This window comes from Danio rerio, chromosome 3, assembly GCF_052040795.2.
Source record: "Danio rerio strain M-AB ecotype USA chromosome 3, GRCz13ab, whole genome shotgun sequence".
NCBI lineage: Eukaryota > Metazoa > Chordata > Actinopteri > Cypriniformes > Danionidae > Danio > Danio rerio.
Genome location: NC_141023.1, coordinates 6,299,906 through 6,321,015, shown reverse-complemented (window position 1 = coordinate 6,321,015; position 21,110 = coordinate 6,299,906). Strand labels below are relative to the sequence as shown.

The following is a 21,110-nucleotide window of genomic DNA, read 5'->3' as shown; positions in this document are numbered from 1 at the left end:
ACAAAACGCTGCAGGGAAAGTTTCATTGACTAAAGTCGGGTGGGCAGTAAATCATTAGGTGCGTTCGACTTCATGCAGCGCTGCGCAGATTGATCGAAATCTGTCTTAAAGCGGTGCATTCTGGTTAGAAATCTTGTCCGGATTGATGCTGCGCCGACGCCACGTGACTGTCACATGTGGCATCAAAGTACCGCGACAGCGCTCCGAGATCAGACGGCAAACTCAGGCCGTGCAGCTTCTGAAGAGCGACTGCAGGAGCTTTGATGACGACACCGATATTATACGATTGGCCGAGTTCACCACATGACAACAAACACGTGTATTTCGGGTTTATAATTGGACAAATTCCGATTCAAAAGTTTCAAAACAAACAATTCACTTTTCACACCCTTTCTATCCTGTACACATCTTGCTTATTAAAAGTCTACCAATATTTTACTGCAGTAATCATCTTTTGTTAAATAATCTGGTTATAAAGGTTAGCTTATTTGCACAGGTTTATTTTTAACTTTTTTATACAGACTATTTACTGCATTCATCTCCATGAACGATTTAAATGATATATTTTAGTGTATATTTTAGTGAATAACCTAAATATGTCTTACAGACTTGAAATAAGAAAATCATCATCATTGATCCTGCCACCCTAAAGCTCTCTTAACAAATTAAAGAACTATTTTATTAAATAATTATAAAATGGTTTTATTATTATAATATAAATATATATTTTATTTTCTGTCTAGCAGTTTAAAGGCTACCTGCTCTTTCTGGGAAACTTCTACATCGCTCACTTATTTTACCTTTTGTTCTTTTCAACACAATCTTTTTGGATTAAAATGCTTTTTTGAAAATTCATTCATCATCCAAAATAATGTCATTTATTAAGACCTAATCAAAACACCTTGTTTTGCTTTTTACATTGGAAACTTTTATATCTATAAATGTACATATATGTAAACCCTTTTTTAGCATATTCAAACAGGAAGTATTAGGCTAAAGAGTGATGTTTAACTCCTAGAATTTATGCTTATTGCTTTGTGTTTAATAGACCTGTTCGTTTTTATGTTTATGTTAACCTCACATTTCCTCTTATTTCTCTCATGCATTTGTTATATATTTTATTCATAATTCTCTCTTATTGTTTAAAAAGGAACTACAGTTTGTAGAAACTGTATTCTGTTTTATTTGTAAATGTTTTGTTGTTATAAATAAAAGTAACAAAAAAATATGATGACGCCATGTGATCGGTCATCATGACTGCAGCAACTTTGAGTCCCGAAGTGTCCAGCTGTCCGTCTTGACGGCTCCGTTTTCAACTCCGCCCCCGCCTGCGCTCGGCTAATCTCGTTGATCACCGGCTGCAGCTGAGCTTCATGTCGAACGCACCTATTACCTCAGAAGACCAGCGTGATCAGACGTGGCTTTGTTCAGAGGACACATTACATGTAAGTTACTTTATTTTACCTTAAAGTTGAACCAGTTTTAAGGGGGGAAAAGATGCACATATTTTTAAAGATGTCCCTTTTGCTCAACGCGTATTTAAACAGAAACAAAAACGTTGTGAATTATTTATTCCTGTGATTAAAGCTTATGTTTCCGGCATCCTTCAGTCAAAGTCTTTTAGAAATTATTCTTATACCGCAAATTGATGCTCAAGAAATTTTATTTTATTATTCCATTATTCCTCAAAGAAGTATTAAATTAACGTTAATGCTTTTAATAATTAAAGAATCATAACATATTTTGAAGATTATTTAAATACATAGTTGCTTATTTTTACCAGAGATGGCTTGTGGCTGCATGGGCATCTGCTGTGTAAACACATTCTGGATAAGTTGGCGGTTCATTCCGCTGTGGCGACCCCAGATTAATAAAAGGACTAAGCTAACAAGAAAATGAGTAAACGAATGAATATTTAATTATACTTTTATAGTTATTCTAAATTGAACTGTTTGTTCGTCAAATAAATGCTGTCTTAGTGAAGAGAAGAGACCCTAAAATATTAACCAATCTGTTTATATTGTGCTAAACAATAACAACCGCAGTTTCTTGTGTGCCAAAAAAAAAAAAGAAATGTAAATGTAATGTAAATAATATCCTAATACAGAGTATGAAACAGAAAAATAAGATAAAGAGTTGTATTGTCATGTGACTCACACATCGTGGAAAGGATCGTGAATGAACCTGACATGTTTTCACGGTTACATTCAACAAATAAGACATTTAAGGATGTAAATAAAGAAACGTACGACCAGTTTGCTCCACTGGTGTAGTTTTATCAACATGAAAACAACCAGAAAAACTTTACACTGGCTTTCTTAACATGGCTCGAGTGCTTGGTGAAACAGTATTTTCGCGTTCATACTAAAATCAGCACATTGAGATGCGCATTGAGATCTACTTTAATTGCTAAAAGGAAAGTCTTTCAAAGGGAGTGGAGTGATATCAGTTGAATGAAATGGCTTATTTACCACCAACCATAGAGCCTTGAAAAAGTATTCACACCCTTTGAATGTTGCATATTTTATCATGTTGCAGCCACAAAATTATTTTATTGGGACTTTATGCGATCGACTAACACTAACTGGCACATAAAAGAAAAAATAAACGAGTTGCTTGCATTTGTATTAAACTCCTGAGTCAAAACTTTGTCCCACCACCTTTTGCTGTGAATACAGAAGTGTTTAAAGTGTGTTACTAACAGCTTTGCTGAAAGACAAATGGGCTTCAACTATTGTTTTTTTGCGAAGTCTGGAGGAATGGGAGACATGAGGGGACTCGTATGGAAAGTGGGAGGTGTAAACAACGTGACCAAGTATGGAGACAGCATTTGTCTCCTGCATTTAACACATCTAAGTTCTGTGGTGGTTTTCTTGGTTTTTCTCTTACTAAATCAAACTCAGTCTGGAGATTATGAATATCAGAAGAATATACTTTATTGTCGACAACAAAGGAGAACTTTCAGGAGACCCCCAGTAGCATCTCTGTCTGAAAAATTCTGCCTCCCTAATCTCCTGGCCTGTTTAAATACACTTTGACAACAATTATTTTCCTTTGTTCTCCATACATTACACAAGATCCCTCCCCTAACCCCAAATTCCACCTCTGACATCTGTTTCCTGAGACACCTCAGGCTCTTTTACCACTCTCTTTTCATCCCTTCTTTTATGACCCCTAGTTGTTTCCTCAAGCCATTTCCCATGTCCAATTGTTTTAATGGTATGCAAGTCTACAAGCAGATTATACACATATAACCTGAATATATAGATTAACTTCACACTCCAAAGAGCACAAAATCCACCTCATATAATCCCTCCTCTTAAGACTTTAAGTCTTAATATTCTTGCTTTTGGCCCATAGTGCAACTTCATGATCTAGCCCTCAGCCATATTACCTAATGACAAATATATGTCACAGTATTATTACAAATGACCAAATCATGTAATTGCACTTTGGAATAGAATCACGCCAAACCTCTGTGTCCTGTTCTGACGAGGACACAGTAAAAGACTTGATTCTATTTTGTTGATATCATCATAATAGTATTTTAAGCATACAATTAGTTATCTATTTGCTTCTGGGGGTCATGATTATTTAACATACAGTAAAGAATAAAACATGCACAATCTCCCAATCTAGGGTCACAACACAATATTCTAATCTAACATCCACACACATAATCTGTAGAGTACGTTGATCTTCAGCCCAGATACTTTGCGTATCGTAGAGAGCCGCCGTTTTGGGGTAGAGGTTACTAGCACTTAGCACCCAAGGCATGGATCCTCTTCATCATCCTCTTCTTTATCTAAACTATAAAAATTTTTAGCACTAGTTCATCTTTTTGACCCTAAATCTGGCACATACTTGCGAGCATTCTTTGTTTCGTTCTGGCCTTAAAAAATGTTGATAGAGACTTTATGTTGAAAGTCTGTAACCTGAAGTTGTGGTGATTATGATCACTTGAACTTGTGGCACCTTCTGTATTTCTCACTCAGGTATATCTGAATCAGTATATCAGAATTACTCTTTTAACTGTTCTGATGAACTGCTTCTGCCACACTTTGCAATTCGTTGGTTTGAGCTTTGGGATTTTCTGCCTCCTCTGTTTCCCATTAACTTTCTCTTGTTGGAGTTTTTTCATTTGGCTGTCTTGTGCTGTGGTCCCGATGGTACCCAGTTGATGGCATCCCCTTTGGTAACCTTGGCATAAGGTCCATTTCTCCTGACTTCACTCCACTTTCTCCAGAGCACCTCAGATATACTCGATCACCGGATTAATCTCCTGCTTCTGGTCCTTTCTGGTTTCCTGTACAGATATCGCTTTGCACATGGCAGTTAGTTTCCTCATAAAAGACCAAACCTCTTTCCAATGCATTAGAAATGTTCTCCAAACATTCCAAACGGTTATATGCGAAGTTATTTGCGAGATTACATGCAAGGGTCTACCCAATAGTACTTCATGCAATGTTAGTTGCTTGTTTCTGTCAGTTTTCATGCAATCATTAATGAAAAAGGTATATTATTTTAACACATCTTGTTAAACTAGGCCTTGATGAATCATCTTTAGCTCTTTCAATAATTCCTTACAATTATGTGTAATTGCTCAATTTTCTTTCCAATTTCCAATACTTTATCAATACATTTACTTATCTATTCACTGAATCACATTTCCACTTATTTATCTACTTAATTACCTTTATTCACTTTAATTGACTTTAAGTACTCTAATTTATTTTTAAATGTAGACACATTAAACTTATTTCTAAAGGTATTCCAAATCTGAGACTTCTCTTGTCTTAAATGTAATAACTGTTTCTTCTTCCCTGCTCTGCTGATGGAATTACCTTTACTCATCTACCAAAACTGTCATGCCCAAAAGTTTGTATCTCTTGCCCTAAGCTAGTTTCATTATTTCAAAACATCCACAATCAAGTTCTTGAATATCCCCTTAAGCCTATTGCTGATCTTTTACTCACATTCTACTTTGCACAAATGCCACATGTGTACAACGATTCACTAATCACTGCATTCAAAAAGGAGATCATTTTTTCAAATCATTTTGCTTGCTGCTTAATTTTCCTTATCATTTCACTCTTGATTCAATCCATGTACATCACCAATGACAATATCTAGAAATGCTGTTGTATCAACAATCTGTACTTCCTATTACAAAAATCATACCTATCTTTTTTTCCTTCCCTTTGATGCTACACATGTTCATAAAGACTAGTACATTGTTTATTTGTACTATAATCTAATTAAGGTTGTGACTCTATACTATTGTTAGACCTGCTACCCTATTTTCTTAAATGAAAAATCAATTTTCTTATTTATCATCTTATCAGTTATTATTGCATCTAGAATAGATACAGAATCTTGTTAACACTAAACCCTTATCCCTAAAAAGTTTTATTTCTGTCTTTTACTTAGCTTGAAAGACAGATATCCATCACTAAATATTCTAAAACCTTTTATGCATTCTAATGTATGTAACTATGTAAATCAGCCTATTTACTTTAAGTGTAACCAAGTGTCTACCCTCCTCTGATAATTACCTGAACAGAAATCAATTACTTTAAAATATTTGGCATCTAAACAAAAAAATTAAGTACAGTGCGTGTTAGGACCTCTGCTAAGAAATTCTCTATCACTGACTGTTCTTAAATCATAAATTTTACAACATCTAGTTTTGCCTGTTTTGACTAATGCCATCATCAAGAATTAAATTTTAATCAAATTAAAATAAAATCCATTTTATTAGTTACCTACACAATCACAACCAAATTAGAAATGCCTTAACATATTTAAATGTTTCTCTTATTGCTATGTTCTCAAAAGTTTCAATAACGCCTATTCCAGCATACAACAGACCTGCATCTGGTTTAATTTTTTATTAATCCTCCCTATGCTGGCTAATTTTGTTTTCCCTTAATGTCCTGAACTGTTAATCATTATTAAAACTTGCCACCTAAGTAATTTCTTATTTCTAAGCTATTTCTTATTTTGCATTTTATATTAATTAGCATTTTTCACTTTTCAGCATTTTCAGCTCCAATTCCTTACTGCTTTCACATCACATTGTTTGTACATACATTTTTTGTTGTAATTTTTTTATCAGTTGACTGAAAAATCACTGGATTTCTTTATAGGTTCCTCTCCTTCACATATGTAAAACAACCTGTTTTCTGTTTTTTTTATTTGTTTAAACACTTTTCTCTTTCGAATATTTTTTTAGTACATTTAGAATTGTTACTTTTTGACCTATTCAGTACTGTGAATTCATTTCATTTTTTTTTTTCATTCTCTTCAAGTATAAATCACTTTTCTGTCTTAATCTCTGACATAATTTTTTCTCTCAAATCTTGGTTTAGTTTACTCAAAATAAGTTTCCCTAATTTTAACCTAAATACTTAACTCCATCAACTTCTAACCCAAATTATTATTTTTTTTTAAGTTATCAAAAACTGTCTTTTATTATCTTTTTTATCACCACCATGCATTATAATTTATCCTCTTATGTTCAATAATCTCTATGAATTAACCTATGAAAATGAACCAAAATAATTTAACATTCTTCATAATTTATCATTTCAACCTTACACATTTAAAGTTTCATTGTACATTATCATTTAAGACTTTTCTTAAAGTTTACATGATACTTTTCTTTTTATCAAATTGACAGGAGTCTGATTTTATACAAGAATGGGTAGCTACACTTTTGCTCTTATTTTGCCCTCTGAGTGGTCACATTGTACTCAATTTGGACTATAGGTAGACTGCTTTGAGATGGACTGCCAGACTCCCCCTCCTCACATCCTGAGAAGACAACTGGTTCATAGATTGGTGTAGTCTTTTCTGTGGTGTCCATTTCAGGGCACAGTGTTTCCCCCTTCTTTCTTAGTGCTGGCTTCTTTCATTTTGTTGAGCTGATGTAAAGTTCTGGTGGAGCGCTTTTTCTCTTTGATCAGTTCATCATTAGCTTGTTTGCCTCTTTTTAGTGTCTCTGAACATAAGTAGCCTTTCCAGTCCTCAGTAATTCCTGGGCATGCAGTGTCTGCCTCACTGCTTTCACAAATGTCCACAGCCAACAGTTTGTCCATTGTGTTTTTCAAACACCTTTTCCATTTGCCAGTGCACTCAGAGATGTCTGGTAGGTAAGAGACCACAGTCCCCCAAAGTCCATCCCTTTGTCCTCTTAATTAATATATGGAATTTAGCTCATGACCTATAAAAGTCTTTCCTTCTTTCCCATTTTTTTTTCCATCAAATGGAGACTCCTCTCATCTATTTTCTCCTCTTTACGGTTTAACAGTTTATTTTTCTCTAATTCACAATCATTTTATCATATGTAAATGTTTAATTTTCTATTTCTTTAGTGTTCTTCTAAATAATTTCTTTAGCTTCAGATTATGCTTTACTTTACATTTCTCCTCATCTATGCTAGTGTTCCTTTACTAACCACTCATTTTTACATTGTAACATTTTCTATACTCAGTTTCTATTTTTTCACTGCTTACATCAAATGTTTCTTCTGTTTGCCATTTGTCATTATCTTATCTTTTATTTTCTCTGTCACATATTTTAGTATTGCATTTTTATTTCCATATCTGTTTTTCCATACCTGATTTAATTCAACAATACTACATGGTGGCCCAATATCTGGTATAACAGTTCAAAATCATTACTGCTATACCTCAGGGTTCATATTATTACTTAAACTCACATATTTATTTAATAAAAGCATTTTTCATTTTTGAATTGCAATGTTTACTTATCAATTTAGCTTCTTACTGCTTAAACTTTAAAATTATTTTTTAACTCACTCTAATGCATTCTTTAACATTTACCTAGCTTCTATGATTTTCATCTGAATCACTGTACTTTACTACAAACAAATGACCTAGCTGACTTTGAGAAAGATGACAAAACATTTTTTTTCCCTTAAATCCAATCAAATTCTCTAAAGTCAATTATTTCTTTAAATTGTTACTGCTTTTTTCTTTTTATCTTATCTGTTCAATGTGCCTATATTGTAAGCATATTTTAAACATCTAATTTTATCTATGAAACAGTGGACTTATTTTTTCCTATTTCTATTTTATTCTTTTTCCTTTCTGTAATTTAAGTTTTTAGCTCTTAAGTTTTCTTATACATTTTAAAACTTATTTTGTTACACATTTTATAATTAAATCTTCAATTAATCAATATTCATTTTCAAGTTTTCTTTTTCTATTTTATTCTCAATCAAAGAACTAACTTATAATTTATTCATTCATACTTATTTAGTAAATCTATTTGTTTATTAATACATTCTTTTACTCCATACTTCCTTTATCTCTATATATATTGATCACTATGACTTCATTTATTCTTTTTCATTAGTAAAGTTTCAAACTCTTTTCTATATAATATAACTCTATTATTAGTTTTTCCTCATTTAATTTATCTTACTATACTACTTTATAATTTATCTATTCAGTAATAACTTATATTCTATCCAAATTATGTTAATGTCTATGTCATTATTTCATCTATAGTTTGATCTCCTCTCTTTTACTCTCCTCTTCTCTGTTTCCCTAGTGCTGTAAATAGGCAATCTATTGTTCACACATGGACACCATAAATCTCTCCCTTACCCCCATCCTGGAGCAGACTGTCTTTCACCTATTGCTATGTCAGGAATTTCAGTTCACTCTGCCTATTGTTCTTTTTTTAACATATTCAACCTTAAAACACAAAGATAATTTCAGAAAAATGTTTATTCTTCTGCTTTTTACTCTGTGTTTTTTTAAATGCACATGTTCCATTAGTTTTAATTTAAGAGACTCCTCTCTTTATATCATAATCTCTTCTCTTAAACTGCATCAATCACTATTCCTATTGTTCTTTAAATCACACCACACATATGCAGCCCTCCTTTTATATTATAATATACTATAATCATTATTTTAACCTACTCCTTATTGAAAACATACTTTTAAACACATTCACACTTCTAATCTTATTACTTTTCCTCTTCTCATTCACTCCTCTCCTCCACTCAGTGTAACAGGAGCTGCATCCCCCCATCCTCATTCCATTCAAGAAGGAGGAAGGCAGTCTTCTCTGCCCACCAATGTGGACTATTTTGCCACAATCTGAAGCAGCAAATAAACAAACACTTCAATTAAATAAATACTCTACACTACACTCCTCTTGAGTGACCTGTCCGAGCAGCCCTCTAACCTTAGAGCGGTAACCACAGGCTTTCGCCTACCCATGCAGCCCTTTGTTTATCTCCTCAAACAAAGCGGTATCGTAGGTCTCAGCGCGCATCTCTCTACTTTAATCTGCTTTAATCTCTTAACTGTTACCACACATTAAGGACTCTCTCTTAAAACTTATAAATGCTCTATGCATATCTTACATCATTAATAATTTCCCAAATCTGGGTAACAGTTACTAGTTAATGTTTATCCTATCCATCAAGGCCCACTTAGGAAAACACAGATCATTTGCATACCTTACTCTGCTTTAATCTCTTAACTGTCACAACACATTGAAGACTCTCTCTTAAAACCTATAAATGCTCTATGCATATCTTATATCATTAATAATTTCCCAAATCTGAGTAACAGTTACTAGTTAATGTTTATCCTATCCATCAAGGCCCACTTAGGAAAACACAGATCATTTGCATGCAAATTACTCTTTTTCTTCTGTTATTCAAAACCCCATTTTTCTTTAATATCTTTTTTACTTTTACTTTTAATTCTTTAAAGCTGGAGAAACAGTTCAAGTGTATTTACCTGTACAAGCAGGTCCTGGCAGAAAAAACACAAACTAATAAGCATAAAATCGCTTACCGTTTTTTATTGTGGCCACATATTTGTGTTTTCTCTCCAGTCCAGCATGCACAGTAACACCAGTCCTGCTCCTTTCCAGCCCACCCAGAGGGACGCCAAATGTGGTGGTTTTCTTGGTTTTTCTCTTACTAAATCAAACTCAGTCTGGAGATTATGAATATCAGAAGAATATACTTTATTGTCGACAACAAAGGAGAACTTTCAGGAGACCCCCAGTAGCATCTCTGTCTGAAAAATTCTGCCTCCCTAATCTCCTGGCCTGTTTAAATACACTTTGACAACAATTATTTTCCTTTGTTCTCCATACATTACACAAGATCCCTCCCCTAACCCCAAATTCCACCTCTGACATCTGTTTCCTGAGACACCTCAGGCTCTTTTACCACTCTCTTTTCATCCCTTCTTTTATGACCCCTAGTTGTTTCCTCAAGCCATTTCCCATGTCCAATTGTTTTAATGGTATGCAAGTCTACAAGCAGATTATACACATATAACCTGAATATATAGATTAACTTCACACTCCAAAGAGCACAAAATCCACCTCAGTTCACACACAGCTGTTAACACACACAAACACACATGGGGGCCTCAGACTATGCCATATATGAACCAAATTTGTATACAAGGGTGTCTGCAGACCCAGAAAATGGACATTCTGAGGGAGACTTTTTGACAAAGCCTCCTTTACCTTCTGACATCAAACCTCCAGACCTGATCATGGTATAAATAGCTCATGTCCAGTCAGATTTGTGAACATTCATTCATTTTCTTGTCGGCTTAGTCCCTTTATTATTCCGGGTCGCCACAGCGGAATGAACCACCAACTTATCCAGCACATTTTTACGCAGCGGATGAACTTCCAGCCGCATCCCATCTCTGGGAAACATCCACATACACCACACTCATACATTACGGACAATTTAGCCTACCCAATTCACCTGTACCGCATGTCTTTGGACTGTGGGGGAAACCGGAGCACCCGGAGGAAACCCACGCGAATGCAAGGAAAAAATGCAAACTCCACACAGAAATGCCAACTGAGCCGAGGATCGAACCAGCAACCTTCTTGCTGTAAGGCGACAGCACTACCTACTGCGCCAGATTTGTGAACAGCAACTTTAAATTCATGCCACTGATACTCAACAGGGTTTAGGTCTGGACTTTGAACGGGCCACATTTTACAACATGAATATGCTTTAATTGAGAATAGTCTATTGTAGTTCTGGCTGTGCATTTCGAGTCATCATCCTGGGAATTTTCATCCCACTCTTAATTCTTTTGTAGGCTCTGATGGTGCATTCACACCAGACATGGATGAATTATTGTGATTTACATGTTAAGTTAATGCAAAGTCGTGATTAGACATCCTGTGTCACAGTTTCGGTCGTTCCATTATTTTAATCAAGCTCAGTCTGGTGGTTATAAATATCAGAATAGACTTTATTGAATATTAAAAATAAAGTAGAGACATCCGCAGGTAGACCTCCTGAACAATCTGAAATCTGTCCCGAGGACAATCTGGTGTCCCTAAAATTTGCTATCCCATTCATCCTTCCCTTCTCCCACCTTTGTGTAGCTGGTTCCTGGCTTACTAGCCCTCTCCAAACTCTTACTTCTTTATGACCCCAATTTAAAGGGTCACGAAACACCAAAACACATGTGTTGTTGACAGTCGTATATGTGTCCCACACTGCTAAAAACACTATTAGGACACCTATATTTCACTAAAAAGTGTAAATTGGTTGTTTTTGAGTTAATTCAAGCAAATTCGTACTTCCGGTTTGAAACTAATTTTTGAAGCTGCGTCACGGTCATGACATAATAGCGTGTATTCCAGCGTGCAGACTGGACGTCTGTGCCAGAGTGTGTCTTATTACATCTTACAGTGTTGTAAGGCTTGAAGCTTACGCTGCTATTCTGAACCAATAATCGCAAACAGAAAGGAACTGAAGGATGGCGTGTTTAAATCCATTATATATCTGACTCCATTGTAATTAATCTGACTCCATTAAAGTTGTTAGCATCACTGAAAAAGAGAATCTCTACATCTTAAATCAGGCAAAGTTGTTTATTGAGTTACATGTTTAAATATACAGACAGTAGAATAAAACAAACTAACATACTGTATAAAGAAATTAGCTGTAACGTATGCACTGCTGAGCAACAAAGACAGTCAAACTGCCTTTGTTAGCATATGAGGCTACGCACCTGTGTGCGGGAGATGCAGAGTAAAAGCCATTCTCCCAGATCAACAGTTACCTTTCCCTATTATACCCTGAGCAGAGCATTGTCAAACATGAGAGAAAACCAACCCCCAAAACCAGCTGAACATGATAACAAAGTTGAGGAGATAAAATGGGGGAGAAGTACATTAACATACTCTCCTCAGGCCATGACTAACAATAGTAAATATATTGAAGATTGAAATACAATTAATCAATGTCTCTGTTGATTTCATCACTACAACACTGAAGTCATGAACTGTCAAATCACACCAAACATAGTAAAGTTATATGAAGGAAGATCACGAGCAGATGAATTGTGTATGGTGAAGAGCACATGGTTACTGTAAGCACATGGCAGAGATCTGTATTGGAGCTGTGAGGAACTCTGCCTCACTAGGAGGACCCATCCCATGCTTGGAATGTCTCAGTAGTCCTTCATTAGCATAGAAAGAAAATTATATAATATTTTCTCAGCTTACAGGGCATCACTGAATTCCCTGAATGAAAGAGCCAAACTGCAGTTAAAGTCCACCATTTAATAATTTGGCAAATAATTCAACTACAGATGTCCTTGTAAACACCGTCACTTTCTCCCCTGTGTGTGTGTGTGTGTGTGTTTTGACTCTGAAACTAAGTGTAGAGATCTGCGCTGGACTAAATTTTGAATCCCGCACCCGCCAGGTTTTAGCCCGAACCCGACCGCTCCCGCTTATATTAAGAATTTGTTGTCCCGCTGCCTGACCCGCCCCGTTTTCTGCCTGCCGTGCCCGATTTTGCTAAAGAGCGGGGGAGAACAAAACCGAAAATCACCCAGCTATACAGTCCAGACAGCCAAGCTGTCTGTATAAACAAACACACACAGCACCAAGCACACACACAGACAATGCTCTCTCTCTCTCTCTCTCTCTCTCTCTCTCTCTCTCTCTCTCTCTCTCTCATACGCGCACGCACTAACACACACAAGCACCAAGCAGACACACAGGCAAAGCTTTCTCTCTCTCTCTCTCTCTCTCTCTCATTCGCGCGCACTAACATACACACACACAAGCACCAAGCACACACACAAGCTAAGCTCTCTCTCATTCGCATAGCAATATCCGCTATATTGCTAGACAGCCCGCTCCCGTCCCAAATTAAACCCGTTACCGACCGCTCCCGCGATTTATTCGGAAATTTATTCCCGAGCCGCAGAAATCAGTCGCGGGACAGCCGCGGGAATGCAGACCTCTAACTCAGCACGTGGTCAAATAGACACTCCCACACCATCCCTCTTTTGTTCCTCCTACACCCCCCCCCCCACCCTAAACAGAGCTGGACACGCCCACTTTTCTGTCTTTTTCCAAAGTAGAGGTGTGAAAACATCCTGCTGAAACGAGGGGGTTTTATGGCCCTTTAAAGCCCCCCTTTTCTTTTTGGCCCTTATAAGGGCCTACTCACACTATGCTATCCGCACCGTTCCCAGGCCGTTTTCCAGATCGTTTGAGAAGTGTGTGTGTGCTTAATCGAGCCTTACTTGGCCGGCCCTGGCCCAGCTGGAAGAGGTGGGCCTGAGCGCTGTTCACTTGGGCTTTGGCGCGGTACGCTTGTGTGTGAGTGCAAAACGATCCTGAGCCCGACACTGAAAGCGAGACGTGACTTTTAAGGGACTGTTTCATATGGGTTACTTTTATTCTTACTGTTCAGTGAACGCAAACTGCCATAGTTTAATAATGACACAAGCCCCTCACTGCATGACAGCTGCACACCTTCAGAAGACCTAATTCCTGCAGCACGAGGGCTTTATGATTATGAGCGTCAAAAGTGGCGGATCTGTTCAGCGAAATATCTGACTGCGTGTCCCTGCATCCCTAAGGACTAAAGCGATATAACTAGAGAAATCTTCAAGGTGCTGAGCGAGAGCGCTTACTGAACTGCGCATCATCGATGACGTAAGCGTGCCCAGGCCTGATTGTAATGTGAGAGCAGTAGGGATGGGAAGATTAACCGATATGTATCGATACGCGGTTATGCGCGTGCACGATGCGAGTGCATCGGTAGAGCAGCAGAGGATGAATGAAATTTTGGAAGCAAATCGAGATGCATCGGTTTTTGCGAGATGCATCGGTTTTTGCGAGATACAGCTTATATTTTTAATATAGAATGTATTTTTTATTTATTAACAAGTGTTGTCAACCTGTTTTTGGCGCATAATTTAATCGACCTACATAAAGTAAGCCTTAGCAACGGATTTGCGGATGTGTACACTTACACTACAATTCAGTGTATCAGGTGTGCGGATGAAGCTAGTGGTGCGCCCTCAGAAAGCGCGAGAAGCAAAACAAACATTTTAAACACCTCCTCCTGTTAATTTTTATTTATTTATATTTTTATTAGCCTGTTGTTTACAGTGACAGTGATGTTTGAAAGCAGCATAACACTGCTAGTTCACCACCTTAAGTTTTTTGGCAAAATATATCAATGGTAAACCTTTATGTTGAAAGAGTGCAAATATATATATATTAATATATATTGCACTTATACATTCTGTTTATCTTGAAAATACTTAAATAATAAGTGCTATATGTTCTAAAATGGCCCTCTACTGTAAACTGACACTCTGGCTCTGAGAGAAAAGCCAGTTTGTAAAAAAAGTCTTGGTTTTGCTTGGTTAATAAATAATCAAACTCATTCAATGGCACAGCATCCTCTTTCACATCATCTCATAAACTTGATCTAATTAGTTAGTGCTGAATTATCGCATCGTATCGTGATATGGGTGTGAATCGTATCATGTTGCATCGCAATATGTCACTAATGTATCGCTAATATATTGGATCGTATTCTTTGTATCGAGATGCGTATCGGATCGGCATTATAGCTTAGATGCCCAACCCTGGAGAGCAGACCATCGGGGGAGACGAGAGGGGGGACAAGGGTGCTTTGGCCTGGTTCGAGGCAACTGTACATAGTGTGAGTACGCCTAAAATGTACAGATCTTATGAATTCATTGCTGTTTTTCCACACGTAGTTCAAATTTGGTAATCATGACTAGTGTTTATGTCTCTAATATCTAAACTGGACCTTTCTCTCTCATACAGTATGTGTCTTATCAGACATGCATGGCAGTTTTAACATATGTTTTATACATTTCATGCTTTCTTGGCTGTATTTACACAGATGGTTCTCTGTATCCCCAAGTCCTCTTTGCGCTCTCTCATGACCCCTTGCCTTAACATACCCCCTGTTTTAAAAGACACCTAACAGCAGACTCGTATGGCCCCTCACTTACCCAATTAAATGTATTTTAATTAATAAACGGAAAGGCCAGAACCACAACATTAGTTATCAAAAAAAAAAGATAAATACAATGTTTTACTATCATTCTTTGAAGTTTTCTCAAAAATAAAATAAGTTTGTGCTCAATACATTGTCATTAGACTTTATTTTTTGGTATATTTGAACAGTTCAGATGCGAAAGCCGCTAAACGCCACTTCCACCAACAGTGAGATGATGGCATTGAGTGAATGATTTAGGCACGTACTACACCATCACCAAATAGATTTGCTTCAAATCATCTAAATCCCGGTGTCAGCACTTTCTGAAATTACAGGTTGTTGGCAAAAGCTGCTAAACGCCACTTGTTTACTCATAATGTTGAAATTTGCTCTACTTACATTAAATCCCAGATATCAGAAATGACAGCAGATTGTTCAGATCCAATTAATGTCAGTTGTAATGTTATTGATTAATGCACTTACTTTACAGATTTCAAACATTCAGTTTCATTCTGGTTTTTTCCTGGCGTACCACAGCGGAGTGAACCACCACTTACTTGACAGATTTACATATTTTTAACTTTGGGTGTAATGTGTTTTATGTTTGGTAAAATAATTTCTAATTGCATCTTTAGTCATTTTTCACGTAAATACACTGTCTCGTCCCAATAGGTGGATTTAGAGGGGTTTGCTAAAAAAAGCAGAAGTGGATTTAGCTGGTTTTGACACAAAAAAAATGTACCTTGTTAAAAACGAAAGAATTGTCTTAAGTGATATTTATGAAATAAAGGTATTTTATTTACTAGCTATTAACCTTATCATTACATATAAAGTGAAACTTAAAAAGTTAACTTAATCAGAGAAGCCTGATCGAAAATGCTCATTTACAAGAAAAGAGGTCTGATGGATTTAGAGGGTTTTGCATTTGAACTCTTCTTATAGTGGGAAACATTTGAACACTTCTTTAGTTCCCCAAACACATGCAGAGGCTTCAAGATATTATCTTTATATATATATATATATATATATATATATATATATATATATATATATATATATATATGTGTATATATACACAAACACACAGTGTTGGGCATTAGCGTCGCTACAAGTAGTGACACTACTAGCTTAACTACATTTCTCAGTAGCGTGGCGGTAGCGTCGCTATTTTCTAAATCAAACAGCTTTTCAGTAGCGAAGCTATTTTATTAGTCAAGTAGCGCAGTAGCGTCCTCAAAGCTACATTTACCAATCGCGAATCAATCAAGTGACGGCACCGACATTCACAGAGCTGTGAGGACGGTGTCTAGCCGAAGAAAGTAAATCCATATGATGGCGAGCATGATGTTTTCTTCTTCCTGTTTTACGGTGGTTGACAACAAAGTTTTTGGTGCGTTACTGCCACCTCTGGTCGGTGACGTCGCAAACCAAATTAGGCTAACACGAGAAACTTCCTTGATGAAAAGATGACTGAGAGAGAGGAGTTATTTCTGAACTGAAGCAGGATTCTTCGTGAGCATACCTTGAGAAGTACATGTTAAGATGCAATAACTTAATTTCTGATGCTGTGCTCGAAAAATACTTTAGTAATTTATAGTAAGCACTGCTATAAATGATTGCATTCTGTAGTGTAATTCATTAATGAAGAGTTGTAAATATATATACAATATGCGCAATGCTTATATCAAAATATTTCTTTTTTTTTGTTTAAGCTGTTATATACTACAATGTGTTTCTGTTTATCACATATATATATATATATATATATATATATATATATATATATATATATATATATATAAATATACAGTATATATATATATATATATATATATATATATATATATATAAATATACAGTATATATATATATATATATATATATATATATATATATATATATATATATATATATTTATATTGTTTTTTTATTTATAAATATATTTTTAATAAATATATATATATTTTTAATAAATATATATATATTTTTATATATATATATATATATATATATATATATATATATATATATATATATATATATATATATATATGTATAGATATAAATATATATATATATATGTATAGATATAAATATATATATATATATATATATATATATATATATATATATATATATATATATATATATATGTGTGTATATATATATATATATATATATATATATATATATATATATAAATATATATATGTATATAAATATAAATATATATATATATATATATGCACACACAGTTGAAGTCTTGAATTATTAGCCCCCTGAATTATCCCCCCTTGAATTATTAGCTCCCCCTTTTTTTTCCCCCCCAATTTCTGTTTAACAGAGCAGATTTCTTCAACACATTTCTAAACATAATAGTTTTATCAAATCATCTCTAATAACTGATTTATTTTATCTTTGCCATGATGACAGTAAATAATAATTGATTTGATATTAATAAAGACACTTCTATACAGCTTAAAGTGACATTTAAAGGCTTAACTGGGTTAATTAGGTTAACTAGGCAGGTTAGAGTTATTAGGTAAGTTATTGTATAAACATGGTTTGTTTTGAAGACGATCGATAAAATTATAGCTTAAAGGGGCTAATAATATTGACCTTAAAATGGTTTTTACAAAATTAAAAACTGCTTTTATTCTAGCCGAATTAAAACAAATAAGACTTTCTCCAGAAGAAAAAATATTATCAGACATACTGTGAAAATGTCCTTGCTCTGTTAAACATCATTTGGAAAATATTTTAAAAAGAAAAAAAATCAAAGGCGGGCTAATTCTGACTTCAACTGTGTGTGTGTATATATGAAATTATTATTTTTTTGACCCACCTCGAATGTCACTTGGCCCACCCTAAAATTCAAAGCTAAATCCGGGCATGAAGAAATTGTTGTGCCCAACTGAGACTGGTTTGTCTCCATCTTTCAATCAATAAATTGTCCAAATATGTGGAATTTTTTTTTTTTAATTATTTAGAGGGCAGAATAATATAATCTCCTTTATAATATAAAACATGAATCATGGAACATGACTCTTAAAATTGCACCAAAATGGTCATGAGATCATGTAGCTGTTGTTATTTAAACTTAAATTGATAAATGCAGTCTTTTTACTTTCATTTCAGGCCTGATGGAGGGAACACATCATCATGTCAAAACTCAATCATTGAAAAGAAAAGACAAAAGATGTGTCACCTGCACTCAGTGTGGAAAAAGTCTGACAAACAAACAGAGCCTCAAAAATCACATGCGGATCCACACTGGAGAGAAACCATTCACATGCTCTCAGTGTGGGATGAGCTTCAACGTATTATCAACCCTTAATGGACACATGTTGATCCACACTGGAGAGAAACCATTCACATGTGATCAATGCAGCAAAACATTTACGATGGCTTCATCGCTGAAGAGACACCTTCAAGTTCATAAAGAGGAAAATCCTTATTCATGCTCAAAATGTGGAAAGGGCTTCAAAATTCAATCAAATTTGAGAAAACATAAGAAGATCCACACCGGTGTGAAAGAGTACATGTGCTTTGAGTGTAAGAAGACCTTTATGACAGCCGAAGAATTAAAATTACATAACAGGACTCACACTGGAGTGAAACCGTACATGTGTTCACACTGCAGCAAGACATTCAGTATATTACGAAACCTGAAAACACATGAGTGGATTCACACCGGAGAGAAACCGTACAAGTGTTCACACTGCGACAGGAGATTCAGGCAGTTAGCAGACCTCCAATCACATGAGAGGACTCACACTGGGGAGAAACCGTACATGTGTTCACATTGTGACAAGAGATTCAATCGGTCTAGCAATCTGAAAGCACACGAGAGGACTCACACTAGAGAGAAACCTTACAAGTGTTCACACTGCGACAAGGGATTCATGAAGTCAGAATCTCTGAAAAAACACAAGAGGATTCACACTTGAGAAAAACTCTACAAGTGATTATTGCTGCAAAACGTTTATTTCAACTTAAACCCTGAAGGTCCACCTTAGAATCAAAGGAGAAGCTTTATTCATTATCTTTGTTGACCAGAGATTTACAAAGGAGTCAAGTTGAAAAGCAACAACTTTTAAAGATCCAGACTGCACTGCAAAAAATGCTCGTCTTGCTTAGATGTTTTAGCTTGTTTCTAGTCTAAATATCTAAAATTTCTTACATCAAGAAGCATTTTCTAGACAAGCAAAACACATTGGCTGCATCCGAAACCGCATACTTCCATACTATATAGTTCGCCAAAATCAGTATGCGAGCCGAGTAGTATATCCGAATTCATAGAATTCGAAAATCAGTATGCGAGAAGTACCCGGATGACTTACTACTTCCGGCGAGATTCCGGAGTGCGCATCCCATGCATGCTGCGCTATCCCATGATGCCCCGCGAGCGAATTCATGAATGGAAGTAAAGCGATGCAACTGACGCACGTAGGTCACGTGACCATGACAAAATGGCGGATGTAGTACGTCCGAATTCCATTTATACTTTTTACATTCATACTGTATTGAACGTACTTTTCCAACGGCCGAGTAGTACGTTTAAATTCAAATGCAGTACCTACTGAGAAGTAGGCAGTTTCGGACGCAGCCATCGTCTTGTTTTGAGAAATAATATGCCAAAATTAAGTGAGTTTTTCCTTAAAACAAGCAAAATAATCTTGTATTATTTTAAAACCAATGGGGTTTTGGTTAAATAACCCCAATGGGGTCAGCAAATTAATCTTGTTTTTTTCTTTCGACGTAAGATTATTTTGCTTACCCCATTGGCAGATTATTTTGCTTGTTTTAAGGAAAAACTCATATTATTTCTCAAAACAAGACAATATGTTTTGATTGTCTGGAAAATTCTTCTTGATTTAGGAATTTTTAGATATTTGGATTAGAAACAAGATAAAAAAATCTAAGTAAGAAAAGCATTTTTTGCAGTGTGGTATGACAGTTTATGTTCACTGAGTCTGAGAGGACTCTTATGCCGAGTTCAGACTGCATTGATTTTCAAACTAGTCGTGTCACAGATGTTTTCACACTGCTTGACTATCTGGGCTAGCGTTTCGTCGCTGCTTTGTTTACACTGCAAGATGGATCGGCGACATGGACATTCACATTGCATGACTTTACTATAGGTCGCGTGCTGAAAAGTTTGGGAACCCCTGTTCTAGAGGAACGCTTGGCTCACAGCCAGTCTCCTCACTTGTGTCGGCCGGACTGTTCACTTGTGTTTTTTTTTCCGCTTGGTTTGATTGCGAGTGCTGTGTTCTAGTTTTCTCTTTGAGAGATTGATTTATTAGATAAACTTGTGCTGCTCAGTTTATCGTCTGGTGAGAATTTGAACAATCTTTATGAGAATTGGATTGCCTGAGATCTTGTTTTGCTAATGGCTAACAGTGTGTACTTTACAAGAATTCTAGTATTGCGAGCAATTTAGGATAATTCTGTATTAGTTAGTTAATGGAGGTGTTGCCACATGTGTAATTATGTTTGAGAGTTATGAAGTTTAGTTAAGCTACGTGCTGAAGATTACGGTTTTGTTTCTGCATTTTTCTTTGATCGGTCAGTTTAGTGGGTTGGGGTTTAGTTAGATTGTTTTGTTATATTTATTTCTTTGTTTTGGCAACGCTCCTATTTTCTTTAATAATTTGATTGTTTAAAATTACATTTACCTTATACATTTCATTGTCATTGTTAGACATTATCCATTAATAAATACTTACTTTTTGTTTCACATATCAAGCGTCTGTGTCTTCTCCTCATTCATCCAGCATCA

General features: G+C 35.6%; 2 protein-coding genes across 2 annotated transcripts in view; both read left to right on the top strand.

Annotated features, from left to right (window-relative positions):
• zmp:0000001003 overlaps positions 1-21,110 on the top strand; it is a 99,989-nt gene that overhangs the window by 43,714 nt on the left and 35,165 nt on the right. The gene's annotated exons all lie outside the window — the stretch shown is intronic.
• Positions 1,389-21,068, top strand: LOC110439327 (uncharacterized). The gene is made up of 2 exons (XM_087243848.1): positions 1,389-1,445; positions 18,464-21,068. The coding sequence occupies exon 2, from the start codon at positions 18,469-18,471 to the stop codon at positions 19,273-19,275; it is 807 nt and encodes a 268-aa protein (XP_087099974.1). The 5' UTR covers positions 1,389-1,445; positions 18,464-18,468; the 3' UTR covers positions 19,276-21,068.

Excerpts from the sequence above, each read along its gene's own strand:
- LOC110439327 (XM_087243848.1), top strand. The coding sequence starts at position 18,469 with ATGGAGGGAACACATCATCATGTCAAAACTCAATCATTGAAAAGAAAA.